This window comes from Salvelinus namaycush, chromosome 31, assembly GCF_016432855.1.
Source record: "Salvelinus namaycush isolate Seneca chromosome 31, SaNama_1.0, whole genome shotgun sequence".
Classification (NCBI taxonomy): Eukaryota; Metazoa; Chordata; class Actinopteri; order Salmoniformes; family Salmonidae; genus Salvelinus; species Salvelinus namaycush.
The window spans coordinates 4771982-4789216 of NC_052337.1; the positions used below are offsets into that span (position 1 = coordinate 4771982).

Consider the following 17235-nt stretch of genomic DNA (forward strand, 5'->3'; position numbering starts at 1 on the left):
GTATACGGTCTCATATACCACGGCTGTAAGCCAATCAGCATTCAGGGCTCGAACCACACAATTTATCATAGGTACTTTGGGCCAAATAGGAATATGTAGATGCTGTTTATTGATAGATCATTCATTGTCTGGTTTTGCTTAGTTCAACATAGTACAGTAGGGTCAGAAATGATTGTCTACCTTGATAAAGATAAGCAAAAATGACTGCATAAAATAATTTAAATACTGAGCTATATTGTATGCTCCAATTTTCTTATTTTTATTATTTTAATACAAATGTTCAGAGAAAGAGATTTTTTTTAATAAGTCCTAAAACATTTTTTTAAAGGTAGGTGTAAAAATTATTCACACCCCTGTTTAAAATACTTTACCTTGCGAAGATAACGACACATCAAAATATTCACCCCCATATTTAACAGTAGGCATGGGGCTCTTTTCTGCTCATGCACTGGTGTGCGTGGCCCAAAGAGCTCTATTTTCATGTCATCCAATCAATGTAAACGCCTGGAGTTTGCTAAACGGCATTGGCACTTGGTTTAGAACCAGCGGGTTGGTCAGATGACATGATGATAGAGCTCTTTGGCCACGCACACCAGTGACGGGTTTGGCGTTGATATGTGACTGCATGAGCAGAAAAGAACCCCATACCTACTGTAAAATATGGTGGTGGATCTTTGATCTATTGAGGCACTTTGCTTACACTTGTCCTGGGGTTCTTGTTTAGGTCAACGGCATCATGAACTTTAGCCAGTACCAGGAGATTTTGGCCATATACCACACCTCCTCAGGAATTAATTGAATTGCTTAAATATAATATATGCACAAACTGTTTTGACTGGGAAGCATGCGATAGGCTTTACGCAGTTCTACCTCCAACATAACACCGCTGTGCACGCTGTCAATCTGATTGAATCTAGCCCTACAAGGCATAAACCCGTCCATCAGGTCTGTATTATAGCTTTATTGGGAGTTTTCCTGGAGACAGATCAAGCCTCATCCTGGACTAAGCATTTTCAATGGAGAGTAAAACTTTTGAATCCAGGACTAGGCTTAATCTGTGTCCGGGAAACTGGCCCTATAAATTGAAGTTTGTTTAAAGTGGAACCTTAAATAATTCTACAGTCTGCGATATTACCTGCCACAGTGTGTCAAACTTCTTCCCATCAGGAATGGAGAGCTTGCCAGCCTTGTCCTTATCGATGCGATAATGCATGACTTGTGACCCATGTAGGAGACACAGGGCGTAGGAACCATTCAGGTCCCGCTGTCTGATCCTGGAGGGAGACATATGGAAGAGACACAGATGAACATAAGAAGGTGGACACGAACTTCCCACTAACGTCAGGGCAGCTACGACTGTGATATGTGGTTTTCCCACCTAGCTTTCTTCTAAGATGAACGCATTAACTGTAAGTCACTCTGGATAAGAACGTCTGCTAAATGACTAAAATGTAAATATGAACACAGGAAACTGAGCTATGGCACTGAATATAGGTCCTGTGTGGCTCAGTTGGTAGAGCATGGTTGTGGGCTTGTTTCCCACGGAGGACCAATGTATGCACTCACTAACTGTAAGTCTTTCTGGATAAGAGCATCTGCTAAATGACTAACATATGTACATGAAAGAGTGCTAGACTTACAATAAACTAACTTTCATCAAGGTTAGTACAGTGCTTGGATGGCCTAATATTCTTCAGTAGATATGCCTTCGGTAACAGCTCATGGTGCATGAGTACTGTAAACTCCGAAACAATCATTCCTATTGGTACGTGACTGTGTAGTCGATAGTTTGATGAAAAGGAACCCCACAACACAGGAAACTGAGCTACGGGTATTGAATAATGAGTCCTGCGTAGCTCAGTGGGTGGAGAGCACAGTGCTTGCAACACCAGAGTTGTGGGTTTGATTCCCACAGAGGGCCAGTATGAAAATATATGCTTTCACTACTGTAAGTCGCTCTGGATAAGAATGTCTGATGAAATACATTACTACACTAGGTGACAACATTGATGAATTGACATTCACAAATAGAAGCTGTTGTTTCATGGAATTCCCATGTGAAATATAATTGCAGAATTCCTTATGATTTCTATGCATTTGAGAATCCTAACAGTAAATGGTTTACAAAAATACATATTTAAATATGAAAATGCATATTTAAATACGAAAATGCATATATAAATACAAAATTGCATATTTAAATAGGAACATGCATATTTCAATATGAAAATGCATATTTAATTAAAAATAAATCCAAATTTGTTGAAACACACTGAAGTAATGGAAATTGTGGAGGGAAAGGCTCTTGTTGTATACACCAAGGTAGAGGTCATTCTACAACAAATGTTATCAATTCAATTCAGGATTAGAATAAAAAATGTTTAAATGAATTCAAAATAATAAAATAGGACACAATTTTCAATACGTTGAACGCTGAGAAGTAGCTTTGAGGAAAGTTCTGCAAAGAGCCCCTTCTAGAATGTTCTTATGAGATAAAGTAGAGCAGTCAAACCCCTCCCCCTCCTCTCACTCCCCCCCCCTGCTCTTTGGTCACTCCAGGAAGTCCTCTGCAAACTGTCACAACGGAAACCACAGCCTGCTTCTCTCTCTACAGCCTAGGCCACTGCTGCCGCCTCGCAGCACAAACTTATCTTACTATAAATAGTCTAGACTACAGACCTCTCATGTATGTCTTCTATCTTCTTTTCAGCGTAGCAAATCTACATCACTTTGCTTTTAACCATTCTTTTTACAAGCTATAAGAGCTGACATGAACATGTCAAGAATTGGCTTGGAAAAAGTACCTACAAAGGTTTTTGTCATTTAGAATTTTCTGCTATGTCATATCCTCACATGATTTTTGTTAGGATCTCAAATAGAATTACAAAGTTTAAGTGAAGAGTAGATCATAGCTACTAACAGGACTTCACACAGCCATGACACATAGTTTTTTAAGTAACCTTGTTGACTGGTGTTACACCTTATGACAGGTACATACAATTTTACACCTTACAGTTTAACCCGTGGCCATTCAAAGCAAACCATGGGATGTTACGATAGACAGCCATAGTCATTTTAAGTGGTCCCTTACAGAAATTTGCCATTGGTGCGAGAGCCCATCTGGAGCCGTGATTCAGAGTCCTCACGTGTGATGGTGTGATGGAACCAGGGCATCTTCTCATGGGCGGTGGTGGCGACCAGCTTCTCCAGCTGAGGTCTCTGGCTGATGATGGCCTGCTCCAGGGCCGCACCCTGAGGACATAACACAATGGCATCTGACCTGTCCCCGACCACTTTATGGCTGCTTCCAGCAATAGGGAAGGCATACCTTTATGATAGAAATAGCCGATCCTAGCCTGCAGTTTTACAACTCATTTCCTGCTATTCTGCACATTTTGGCTTAGGGTGGAGAGAATTTTTTTCAGATTTAAAGCAAGTTTGCTGCAATTATACACATTTTGCCATTGGGCAGAGAGAAGATTTTGCAATTTTCCTACTAATTTCATGCAATTCTACTCATTTTGCCATGTGGTAGAGAGAAAAATGTGCAATTTTATAACAAATTTCCTGCTATACTACACATTTTGCACTGACTTATGTAATGTTAATATGATATCTGAGTGAGCGTGACTAACAACATCAACCCGTGTGGCCGGTTGGTAACTTACCAAAATAAAATGTTTTTGCTGACATGGGCTTATTGAGAAAGAAGATATACACTGCTGATGCACAACTTCATTTAGAAATTGGACTTTATGTACTCTACTATTGTTACTCAAAAAATACATAAAATGGATCCTAATAAAATCAAATCAACAGTAAGTTGAGACCCAGTCTGTCTTCAGTCTGAGCCAACCAATTAATACATTAATGAACCAACCAACCAACTAACCAATGAATCAGTCAACCCAAGTATTTCTACTAACCTGCAGGTTCCAGGTCTTTTTCACATACTCTCTGATCAGCTTCTCCTTGAGGTCCTCAAAAGGCCCCACCTTGGGCTGCATGCCCTTGGGCCTGTTGTAGGGCATCTTCAGCAGACACACCAGCCCTTCGCACTTCTGGGAGTGGTAGTCAATCACATCCACGGGGGTTCGGTGGCTTTTCCCCCCAACGATGGCGTACGTCTCGTTGAGCTCCCTCTCTATGGTATAGTGGTAACACTCCCGTCTGTAGGCCACTGACAGGGCGTAGCCCCCTAAGTAGCTCCGGCTCTGCCGTAGCAGGTACATGCCGTCGCCCATACCACCCTGTCGCAGGTAGTCCTCCGCGTCCTCCCGGGTGATGTTGCCGTAGAAGAAGGGCAAGGCATTTACATTGTCGGCCATTTTGTCTCCTGGTTCTTGGCTGCACTGGAAATGCCCGAAAGAAGCTTTGCTATGACTCTCTCAATGGAGACCTACGAGAGGGAACAGATTCAAAAGATCACGATACAGTGAAATGTGCATGACACCTGTTGGTATCCGACTTGTGAGAATGTAGTACCTAACCATCGCTTGACTACACACACATCTAACCCCACCCAAAGCTTCAGTAAAACCTATTTTACTAATAATTGCATTTACTGATGATGACAGATATTGTGTACTAGTTAGTACTATGTAACAAATTGTACCTACACTGTTATTACATGTAACTACTGTTCAATGGGGCGGCAATATGGGACCGTTAATTACATAGACAGAACTTACATCAACATATTGACTATGGCTAATTCGATATGTTGAATAAAAGGTTAATATATTTCAAACCCTACATCAATATTGCTACTGTGCTATATGACTGATACAAGGAAGTTCTAAAAGACAGGACAGCCTCATCACACAGTAACTCTACAGTAAAGGCCTATGTGGCAGATGTAGTGTGAAACACGCCCGCAACACTTCACTGCATCTCTAAGCAGAATTCAGTGAGCCGTGTTCACACACAGTATGACAACCAGATAGCACAACCCTAGAGTCTCTACTGCAGCATGTTCATTTGACATTTTAGTTATTTGGCAGACGCTCTTATCCAGAGCGACTTACAATTAGTACATTCATCTTAAGATGAGGTGAGACAACAACATATCACAATCATATCAAGTACATTTTCCTCTCAAAGTATTTATCAGCAAAGTCAATACTAGTGGGAAAAGACACGTTTCTTAAATAAGTGCGTTTTTAAGATACTCTTCAAAGAGGTAGGTGTTTCAGACATTTTCAGAAGATGGGCAGGGACTCCGTTGTCCTGACTTAGGGGGAATCTTGTTCCACCATTGGGGTTCCATGACAGAGAAGGTCAGAGGTGGCCGAACGGAGTACTTGGGTAGGGATGTAGGGTTTGAGAATAGCCTGAAGTTAAGGAGGGGCAGTTCCCCTTGCTGCTCCGTAGGCAAGCACTAGGGTCTTTCAGATGATGTGAGCTTCGACTGGAAGTTAGTGGAGGAGCGGCGTGACATGGGAGAACTTAGGAAGGATGAACACCAGGCGGGCTGTGGCATTCTGAATAAGTTTCAGGGGTTTGAAACATGCGGGTAGCCCAGCCAACAGAGAGTTGCAGTAGTCTAGACGGAAGATGACAAGTGCCTGGATTAAGACCGGCACCACTTCCTGTGTGAGGAAAGGTCGTACTCTATGGATGATGTAGAGTATGAACCTTCGGAAGCGCGTCACTGCTTTGATGTTTTCAGAGAATGACAGGGTGTTGTCCAGGGTCACACCTATTTTTTGAGGTTGGAATTTAGCACGAATAGCTCATTAACACGTAGGGCGCAACGATTGGTGTCACCTCGTTAAGTCAGTATGTGTTACACCTGTGCTGATTGCCATCTCGTTAGCGGGAAGGTGTTTAACCTGTGCTGATTGCCATCTCGTTAGTGGGAAGGTGTTTAACCTATGCTGGTTGCCATCTCGTTAGTGGGAAGGTGTTTCACCTATGCTGGTTGCCATCTTGTTAGTGGGAAGGTGTTTCACCTATGCTGGTTGCCATCTTGTTAGTGGGAACGTGTTTAACCTATGCTGGTTGCCATCTTGTTAGTGGGAAGGTGTTTCACCTATGCTGGTTGCCATCTTGTTAGTGGGAAGGTGTTTCACCTATGCTGGTTGCCATCTCGTTAGTGGGAAAGTGTTTCACCTATGCTGGTTGCCATCTCGTTAGTGGGATGGTGTTTAACCTGTGCTGGTTGCCATCTCGTTAGTGGGATGGTGTTTAACCTGTGCTGGTTGCCATCTCGTTAGTGGGATGGTGTTTAACCTGTGCTGGTTTCCATCTCGTTAGTGGGATGGTGTTTAACCTGTGCTGGTTTCCATCTCGTTAGTGGGATGGTGTTTAACCTGTGCTGTTTGCCATCTCGTTAGTGGGAAGGTGTTTCACCTATGCTGGTTGCCATCTCGTTAGTGGGAAGGTGTTTCACCTATGCTGGTTGCCATCTTGTTAGTGGGAAGGTGTTTCACCTATGCTGGTTGCCATCTCGTTAGTGGGAAGGTGTTTCACCTATGCTGGTTGCCATCTCGTTAGTGGGAAGGTGTTTCACCTGTGCTGGTTGCCATCTCGTTAGTGGGAAGGTGTTTCACCTATGCTGGTTGCCATCTCGTTAGTGGGAAAGTGTTTCACCTATGCTGGTTACCATCTCGTTAGTGGGAAGGTGTTTAACCTGTGCTGGTTGCCATCTCGTTAGTGGGAAGGTGTTTCACCTATGCTGGTTGCCATCTTGTTAGTGGGAAGGTGTTTAACCTATGCTGATTGCCATCTTGTTAGTGGGAAGGTGTTTCACCTATGCTGGTTACCATCTCGTTAGTGGGAAGGTGTTTCACCTATGCTGGTTGCCATCTCGTTAGTGGGAAAGTGTTTCACCTATGCTGGTTGCCATCTCGTTAGTGGGAAGGTGTTTCACCTATGCTGGTTGCCATCTCGTTAGTGGGAAGGTGTTTCACCTATGCTGGTTACCATCTCGTTAGTGGGAAGGTGTTTCACCTATGCTGGTTACCATCTCGTTAGTGGGAAGGTGTTTCACCTATGCTGGTTGCCATCTCGTTAGTGGGAAGGTGTTTCACCTATGCTGGTTACCATCTCGTTAGTGGGAAGGTGTTTCACCTATGCTGGTTACCATCTCGTTAGTGGGAAGGTGTTTAACCTGTGCTGGTTGCCATCTCGTTAGTGGGAAGGTGTTTCACCTATGCTGGTTGCCATCTTGTTAGTGGGAAGGTGTTTAACCTATGCTGATTGCCATCTTGTTAGTGGGAAGGTGTTTCACCTATGCTGGTTACCATCTCGTTAGTGGGAAGGTGTTTCACCTATGCTGGTTGCCATCTCGTTAGTGGGAAAGTGTTTCACCTATGCTGGTTGCCATCTCGTTAGTGGGAAGGTGTTTCACCTATGCTGGTTGCCATCTCGTTAGTGGGAAGGTGTTTCACCTATGCTGGTTACCATCTCGTTAGTGGGAAGGTGTTTCACCTATGGATGCAAAGACTGATAGTCCATGAGATGAACATGATCAGTTCATATTTATGATAATGGTAAGATTAGACAGTTGTTCTAAAATTGGGCAATGATAAGTTATTTGTATTGCTATCAATTGGTTATGGCCATTGAATGCCAGGTAATCTTACAGTTTGTGCTTTTAAAGTAATAAGATACTATAACTTTAACAGTCTCCCTCTCATCTTCAAGGAAAACTTGAAAAGCCTTCTGACTTATTGGACTGACAACGTTTTCAATGGTAACAAGCAATTGGTGAAGGAATGAAACTGATGAGTCATGCTAATTCTTTGGAGGAAAGTGTCTGAGGTAGTAACCCTGGCCTGAGCATAGACAGGTATTAACCCTGGCCTGAGGACAGACAGGTATTAACCCTGGCCTGAGGACAGACAGGTAGTTACCCTGGCCTGAGGACAGACAGGTATTAGCCCTGGCCTGAGGACAGACAGGTAGTTACCCTGGCCTGAGGACAGACAGGTAGTAACCCTGGCCTGAGGACAGACAGGTAGTAACCCTGGCCTGAGGACAGACAGGTAGTAACCCTGGCCTGAGGACAGACAGGTATTAGCCCTGGCCTAAGGACAGACAGGTAGTTACCCTGGCCTGAGGACAGACAGATAGTTACCCTGGCCTGAGGACCGACAAAGATAAGACTGCCAGATAATGACTCTGATGTCAGCCATGTCCAGTGTGATTCTTCACTGAAGTTATCGAATATAATTCATCAAATATTTTATAGAGGGTACAACCTCAAAGGTTCATGAGAAATATCTCTTTAACCTTCGATACCAATACATTTTCTCTTAGAAAATTGGTTGGGGGGGAAATAATGTAAGTTAATAGCCCTTTAATAAAGGTCAAGGTGCAAAAAATCAGTTTGGGTCACTCACTGCAGACACAATAACACATTTGCTTCATGTACAGTGCCTTCAGAAAGTATTCACAACCCTTGACTTTTTCCACATTTGTTGTGTTACAGCCTGAATATAAAATGGATTAAAACTGGCCTACACTTAATACCCCATAATGTCAAAGTGGGATTATGTTATTTGAAATGTTTACAAATGAATAGAAAAGGAAAACTTGAAATGTCTTTAGTCGATAAGTATTCAACTCCTAAATAGGTTCAGGAATAAAGAAGTGCTTAACAAGTCACATAATAATGTGCATGGACTCGATCTGTGTGCAATAATAATGTTTAACATGATTTTTTTATCTCATCTCTGTACCCTACACATACAATTCATTATCTGTAAGGTCCCTCAGTCGAGCAGCAAATTTCAAACACAGATTCAATCACAAAGACCAGGGAGGTTTCCCAATGCCTTGCAAAGAAGGGCATCTATTGGTAGATGGGTAAAATAAAAAGCAGACATTACATTTCCCTTTGAGCATGGTGAAGCTATGAATTACACTTGGATGGTGTATCAATCCAACCAGTCACTACAAAGATACAGGCGTCCTTCCTAACTCAGTTGCCGGAGAGGTAGGAAACCGTTCAGGGATTTCACCATGAGGCCAATGGTGACTTTAAAAGAGTTACAGAGTTTAATGGCTGTAATAGGAGAAAACGGAGGATGGATCAACAACATTGTAGTTACTCCACAATACTATCCTAATTGTGAAAATAAGGAAGCCTATACAGATAAAAAAAACATTTAAAAACATGCATCCTGTTTGCAACAAGGCATCTAAAGTAATACTGCAAAAAATGTGGCAAAGCAATTCACTTTTTGTCCTGAATACAAAGTGTTATGTTGGATGCAAATACAATACAACATATTACTAAATACCACTATCCGTATTTTCAAGCATAGTGGTGGCTATATCATGTTATGGGTATGCTTGTCATCGGCAAGGACTGGGGAGTTTTTCAGGATAAAAAATAAATGGAATGGCGCTAAGCACAGGCAAAACCGGGTTCAGTCTGCTTTCCACCAGACACTGGGAGATGAAGGCCAAATCTACACTGGAGTTGCTTGCCAAGAAGACAGTGAATGTTCCCGAGTGGCCGAGTCACAGTTTTGACTTAAATCTACTTGAACAAATGTGGCAAGACCTGAAAATGGTTGTCTAGCAATGATCAACAACCAGTTTGACAGAGCTTGAAGAATTTTTTAAATAATAATGGGCAAATGTTGCACACTCCAAGTGTGAAAAGCTCTTAGAGACTTACCCAAAAAGATGCACAGCTGTAATCGCTGCCAAAGGTGTTTCTACAATGTATTGACTCAGGGGTGTGAATACTTATGCAAATTAGATATGTCTGCAATTCATTTTCAATACATTTGCAAAAATGTCTAAAACATGTTTTCACTTTGTCATCATGGGGTATTGTGTGTAGATGGGTGAGGGGAAAAAATCTCTTTAATCCATTTTGAATTCAGGCTGTAACAAAACAAAATGTGGAACACGTCAAGGGGTATGAATAATTTCTTAAGGCACTGTAAGTGTAACAGTATAACTTTACGGCCATCCCTTCGCCCCGACCCGGGCGCGAACCAGGGACCTTCTGCACACATCAACAACAGTCACCCACGAAGCGTCGTTACCCATCGCTCCACAAAAGCCGCGGCCCTTGCAGAGCAAGGGGCAACACTACTTAAGTCTCAGAGCAAGTGACGTAACTGATTGAAATGCTACTAGCGCGTACCCGCTAACTAGCTAGCCATTTCACATCCGTTACACTCACCCCCCTTTCAACCTCCTCCTTTTTCCGCAGCAACCAGTGATCCGGGTCAACAGCATCAATGTAACAGTATAACTTTAAACCGTCCCCTCGCCCCGACCCGGGCGCGAACCAGGGACCCTCTGCACACATCAACAACGGTCGCCCACGAAGCATCGTTACCCATCGCTCCACAAAGGCCACGGCTCTTGCAGAGCAAGGGGCAACACTACTTAAGTCTCAGAGCAAGTGACGTAACTGATTGAAATGCTACTAGCGCGTACCCGCTAACTAGCTAGCCATTTCACATCCGTTACACTCACCCCCCTTTCAACCTCCTCCTTTTTCCGCAGCAACCAGTGATCCGGGTCAACAGCATCAATGTAACAGTATAACTTTAAACCGTCCCCTCGCCCCGACCCGGGCGCGAACCAGGGACCCTCTGCACACATCAACAACGGTCGCCCACGAAGCATCGTTACCCATCGCTCCACAAAAGCCACGGCCCTTGCAGAGCAAGGGGCAACACTACTTAAGTCTCAGAGCAAGTGACGTAACTGATTGAAATGCTACTAGCGCGTACCCGCTAACTAGCTAGCCATTTCACATCCGTTACATAAGTGACCTAGAAAAATGCTGACAAACGGTCTCAATTATAACTAAACCAACTTAACCATAGACACATTGAATTAACGGAGGTTACAAATCATTAACAGAATTTAGTTCTAATTGGTAATGTATACATTTTAGACTAAACATGGCTGGGTTTATACAAACATTCTACAATGAACTGAAAACAATGGAAGATAGACATCCTGTTGTAGCCTCAAACTAGCAGCCCACCAAAGACAGATAGACAGACGCAGAGGTGTGAACTAGCCTTTTACTGAATTTTTTTTTAAACTTCAGGTGCTAAAAAAGAAGAATGAGGAGGATGAATATATAAGTGCTCTGTGTTCATATATGACAAGGAGTCAGTACCACAAAAGATTCAAATAGAAAGCAGTGCAACTCTTTGGTACAAAAAGGTCATTGCTATGGTAACCATGCCCCCCAAAGCAGCACAAGAAGACAAAAAGAATGAGTTGCACATTTTTTTAATGTACATTTTACAGTTGAATTATTACAGCTATTTTCCTTGTATTTACTTAGTAATGGTAAAAGGCCATTACACAATAATCTCACGATAAGAAAGTTTGGAACTCTTTCTTGTTCCCGATGAGTACCATTTTTTTTTAGAAGTTAAGAAATGTCTTGTTTTCTTTGAATTAAGAACCAGAACGTACCAACTGTTATAGTGTGAAACTGGAACTACCCGTTTAGTATTCTAAATACAAAGGGCAGAATTTTATTGAAGCACAGATTGTTAACATAACACTCTTCCTGCAACAAGTTATGTTTTATTAAACTCAAAAATATTTATTCTTTCTACATTTCTTTAAAAAACGAAGTTGGACCACATGAAATTACATGGGTATTGATTGTCAATGGAAACCTAAGAAGTCAATAAATTCAATTCCTGTCTATCTTTTATTTATAAACCTTTGACCATTCAATTATCTCTCTTTGGTTGTTCCTTTTATGTATTAATAGGTAACTGAAATGAAGAAATGTTTTATAGGTACCAGCACAACAGTATATTTTAAATGAATTCAATTCAAATACTCCATTCATCCCACAAGGGACAATTATGAAAGCAGGAGTGCTTTATTTAACTGTGAATTGGTGGACTCAAAATTTGTTTTAGCATCAACTAAGAATGATATTTGAGTGGATTTTAGAGTATCTTGTGCTGCGTAATACCTCCATCTATTACTACTGTATTTATTGTATTTATTTTACCTTTATTTAACTAGGCAAGTCAGTTAAGAACAAATTCTTATTTGCAATGACGGCCTACCAAAAGGCAAAAGGCCTCCTGCGGGGGACGGTGGCCTGGGATTAAAAATTTTTAAAAATACAATATAAATATAGAACCATTATCACTAGAAATGTATTATAAACCAATATGAATTAGAAGAGGATGGATTTGTTTTTTCATTGTAGGCCTCATTTATAACCTGAATTCAACAAGAAGTCAATCAGATCTCACCCCAAAAATTTCCAAACGTGGAAATGAAGAGATGAAAGATTAGACAGTGGCATCACATGTTCAAAACGAGAATGGTTTTGAGGCTGATTAGTCTTTGAAAGTTCAATCGTCTGCCAATGTACATCACAAAGTAGAAATTATTTTGAAAAATGTATCTTTCTAATGCAACAAAGGCTAGCAAACCAAAGATCTTATCAATTGTCAGGAACCAACAAGATGCATCTACAAGCTGCGGTGTATCAAGAAATATATGGAAATACCAATTCAATTCTTAAAAGTCTAAGCGGCTAGGGGGGGACGGGGGGACGGGGTTCTACGCTGACACAATTCTCTTTCTTTGACCATAGACTGAATTCAATAAGGAAAGGTTCAAGGATGAACTTTCCCTTGAATGTCTTAACTTTAACGTTCCCTTAAATTCCATTATTTTTACTTTTTGATTTGTGTGTATTGTAGTGAATTGTTAGATACTGATACTGCACTGTTGGAGCTAGGAACGCAAGCATTTCGCTACACCCGCAATAACATCTGAAAGATCATTCTCAATTCAGAGATGAGTCTTAGGTCAGCACAAACAAATCATCACACCGCCCATACAAATTAAGTGCTGGAAAAAGTGATATAAATGAAATATAATGTTTTTCACCAGCATACAATTCAATATTTTACAAATCATATGATTCTTATCCACTGTTATTGTTATCATTCTTTTAAAAATTTACTCAAGAAATGTTAACACAAGACTTTGTCACTGTGACCGAGCTCATCGAAATGGTTGGCTTGAAATGTGTTAAAGTTTTCCCTCAAAATGTGTTGAAAGGAACGCAGCAACAAAGCAAGACAACACTGACAAAAAAAAGACACATATTTACTTAAAGTTTTTAAAAAAGTGAGGGAGTTGAATAAATCTTTGGTAGGACTGCTACTGTGCTGTACATCGTCAGACTACTCCCAAGGCCCAGTCTGCTGATCCATCCAGGCACCCTGTTGCCTGACCCTAAACAATTGACCTTCCTAACAACAACAACAACAACTACAGTACTACCATCTCTGACCTCAAGCACAATATGAATTGAAACTTATCCAAACCATTATGTACGGTATTAGGTAAATGGGACTTTACCTTGGAAGAAACGACTACTCCTCTGCTCCACTGCTTCTATCTGTGACCCTGCGCTGAGGCGACCATGTTCAACTGCTAGCGGGCTGAGCAGGATGTGAGCAGGTCACTTCAAATGTTGCAACACCAGGAACCGTTTCGTCTGAGGGCCTACACATTTCAAAACACCACAATACAAAAATATCAACTACAACAACACAATAATAAGTCAGTTTACTACTTTAATACATATGTATGATATCCTCTCACACTGCAGTGAAGCACATAATATACAGCATATTGTGAATTGGGAGTGTTTTTTAGGCTTCCTCATTTTTTAAAAGTCGCTAGCTGCTACTTCCTGTCTTAATGACTTTACTTCCCTTTTTTAATCTGAAACACTGACCAGAGTGAATTTGCTTATTACAGTAATGTAGTGACTTAACGTGAACAATAATGGGAGCAGTTGAAAAGTAAAGTGTGAAGAATTGATGCTGAAGCCAAGTGAAATTAAATGCATTTGCTCTCAATTTAGATAAAAGCTTTTTACAATATGTTGCTTCATTTTCTTTTCAATTTGTAAATATGTTTTACAAATGAATCAGATTCAAGACAGTCTTGTTATTGGTCATACCCTACCTATGCATTAATGTACAGCACTTTATACTCCATACTTATGTAGTTCTAGACTTATTCACAGTGATAGACAGTCGAATGCTGAAGGTACTTGATTGTTGTTAACAAAAAACTAATTCATAAAAAAATGTAATTGAAAGGAATTGAATGTTAAAAATGTAAGAAATATCTGTAACTTAATCTTCGATAGTCGGACAGCTGCAAAAGTTATAGTAGACGTCTTTAATATTTCCACCGAAAATACCTTGTTACTGTTGTTGTCACAAAATAGTTTAAACTGTCGTGTTTGTGTGTGTGTGTGTGTGTGTGTGTGTGTGTGTGTGTGTGTGTGTGTGTGTGTGTGTGTGTGTGTGTGTGTGTGTGTGTGTGTGTGTGTGTGTGTGTGTGTGTGTGTTTGTGTGTAACCAGTCATGTATGCCAATCAGGCCACATTGACTGCACAACTCAGGAAGTCACAGCTGGAGTGCTATACATATACAGTTAGCTTGGAATTCATGTAATGCCCACTGAACACCCTCAAAATATGTTAATACCAAAGTTCAGCAGATACATTTGTAAAAAACTGTCAACAATTACAAACATTATCACTTGCTTATCAAACATATGGGGAATATACATATTGAGTATGTACTGTAACTCATTGACAAGTAAAGCATTACCCACTCATAGAAGCACTGCACTTTGTCATTCATAACAGTTTGCACGAGCATATGACAGAAACAGTACGTTAACACAGATATAGCCTATTATGGACTCTACTGCACATTAACACAGGGATACTATGTAATCTACTGCACGTTAACACAGAGATACTGTGGAATCTACTGCACGTTAACACAGAGATACTATGGAATCTACTGCACATTAACACAGAGATACTATGTAATCTACTGCACATTAACACAGAGATACTATGGAATCTACTGCACATTAACACAGAGATACTATGGAATCTACTGCACATTAACACAGAGATACTATGTAATCTACTGCACGTTAACACAGAGATACTATGTAATCTACTGCACATTAACACAGAGATACTATGTAATCTACTGCACATTAACACAGAGATACTATGGAATCTACTGCACGTTAACACAGAGATACTATGTAATCTACTGCACATTAACACAGAGATACTATGTAATCTACTGCACATTAACATAGAGATACTATGGAATCTACTGCACGTTAACACAGAGATACTATGTAATCTACTGCACATTAACACAGAGATACTATGTAATCTACTGCACATTAACATAGAGATACTATGTAATCTACTGCACGTTAACACAGAGATACTATGTCATCTACTGCACATTAACACAGGGATACTATGGAATCTACTGCACGTTAACACAGGGATACTATGTCATCTACTGCACATTAACACAGAGATACTATGGAATCTACTGCACATTAACATAGAGATACTATGTAATCTACTGCACGTTAACACAGAGATACTATGGAATCTACTGCACATTAACACAGAGATACTATGGAATCTACTGCACATTAACATAGAGATACTATGGAATCTACTGCACATTAACACAGAGATACTATGTAATCTACTGCACATTAACACAGAGATACTATGGAATCTACTGCACATTAACATAGAGATACTATGTAATCTACTGCACGTTAACACAGAGATACTATGTAATCTACTGCACATTAACACAGAGATACTATGGAATCTACTGCACATTAACATAGAGATACTATGGAATCTACTGCACATTAACACAGAGATACTATGTAATCTACTGCACGTTAACACAGGGATACTATGTCATCTACTGCACATTAACACAGAGATACTATGTAATCTATTGCACATTAACATAGAGATACTATGGAATCTACTGCACATTAACACAGAGATACTATGTAATCTACTGCACATTAACACAGAGATACTATGTAATCTACTGCACATTAACACAGAGATACTATGTAATCTATTGCACATTAACACAGAGATACTATGGAATCTACTGCACATTAACACAGAGATACAATTGAATCTACTGCCCGTTAACACAGAGATACTATGTCATCTATTGCACATTAACATAGAGATACTATGGAATCTACTGCACATTAACACAGAGATACAATTGAATCTACTGCCCGTTAACACAGAGATACTATGTCATCTATTGCACATTAACACAGAGATACTATGTAATCTACTGCCCGTTAACACAGAGATACTATGTCATCTATTGCACATTAACACAGAGATACTATGTAATCTACTGCACATTAACACAGAGATACTATGGAATCTACTGCACATTAACACAGAGATACTATGGAATCTACTGCACATTAACACAGAGATACTATGTCATCTACTGCACATTAACACAGAGATACTATGTAATCTACTGCACATTAACACAGAGATACTATGGAATCTACTGCACATTAACACAGAGATACTATGGAATCTACTGCACATTAACACAGAGATACTATGTAATCTATTGCACATTAACATAGAGATACTATGTAATCTATTGCACATTAACATAGATATACTATGGAATCTACTGCAAATTAACACAGAGATACTATGTAATTTACTGCACATTAACATAGAGATACTATGTAATCTACTGCACATTAACATAGAGATACTATGTAATCTACTGCACATTAACACAGAGATACTATGTCATCTATTGCACATTAACATAGAGATACTATGTAATCTATTGCACATTAACATAGAGATACTATGGAATCTACTGCACATTAACACAGAGATACTATGTCATCTATTGCACATTAACATAGAGATACTATGTAATCTATTGCACATTAACATAGAGATACTATGGAATCTACTGCACATTAACACAGAGATACTATGTCATCTATTGCACATTAACATAGAGATACTATGTAATCTATTGCAAGTTAACACAGAGATAGGAGGAGAAAGTTAAATAAAATACCTTGTTGCTGTTGTTGTCACAAAATAGCTGAAAGTGTTGTGTGCTTGCATGCGCTTGTGTGTGTGTCTGTGTGTGTCTGTGTGTGTGTGTGTGTGTGTGTGTGTGTGTGTGTGTGTGTGTGTGTGTGTGTGTGTGTGTGTGTGTGTGTGTGTGTGTGTGTGTGTGTGTGTGTGTGTGCGTTTGTGTAAAACCAGTCATGTATGCCAATCAGACATACTACGGAATCTTTCGAGGAGAAGAAAATAAATAAGTGCATGTAAATATCTGCTCACTAAGTCATTTTGATTTCTAACAGGAACAG

General features: G+C 40.2%; 1 protein-coding gene across 2 annotated transcripts in view; it reads right to left on the bottom strand.

Annotated features, from left to right (window-relative positions):
- The window catches only part of syk (spleen tyrosine kinase), a 36866-nt gene extending 23260 nt beyond the window's left edge, over positions 1 to 13606 (bottom strand). For both annotated transcript variants that reach the window (XM_038970784.1, XM_038970783.1), the window contains exons 1-4: positions 13342 to 13606; positions 3927 to 4399; positions 3092 to 3252; positions 1136 to 1274 (exon numbers count right to left, since the gene is read on the bottom strand). In XM_038970784.1, the coding sequence (XP_038826712.1) occupies positions 1136 to 1274; positions 3092 to 3252; positions 3927 to 4328 (702 nt within the window). In that variant the 5' untranslated portion in view covers positions 4329 to 4399; positions 13342 to 13606. The remainder of the gene's footprint in view (positions 1 to 1135; positions 1275 to 3091; positions 3253 to 3926; positions 4400 to 13341) is intronic.
- Positions 13607 to 17235: the final 3629 nt, after the last annotated feature.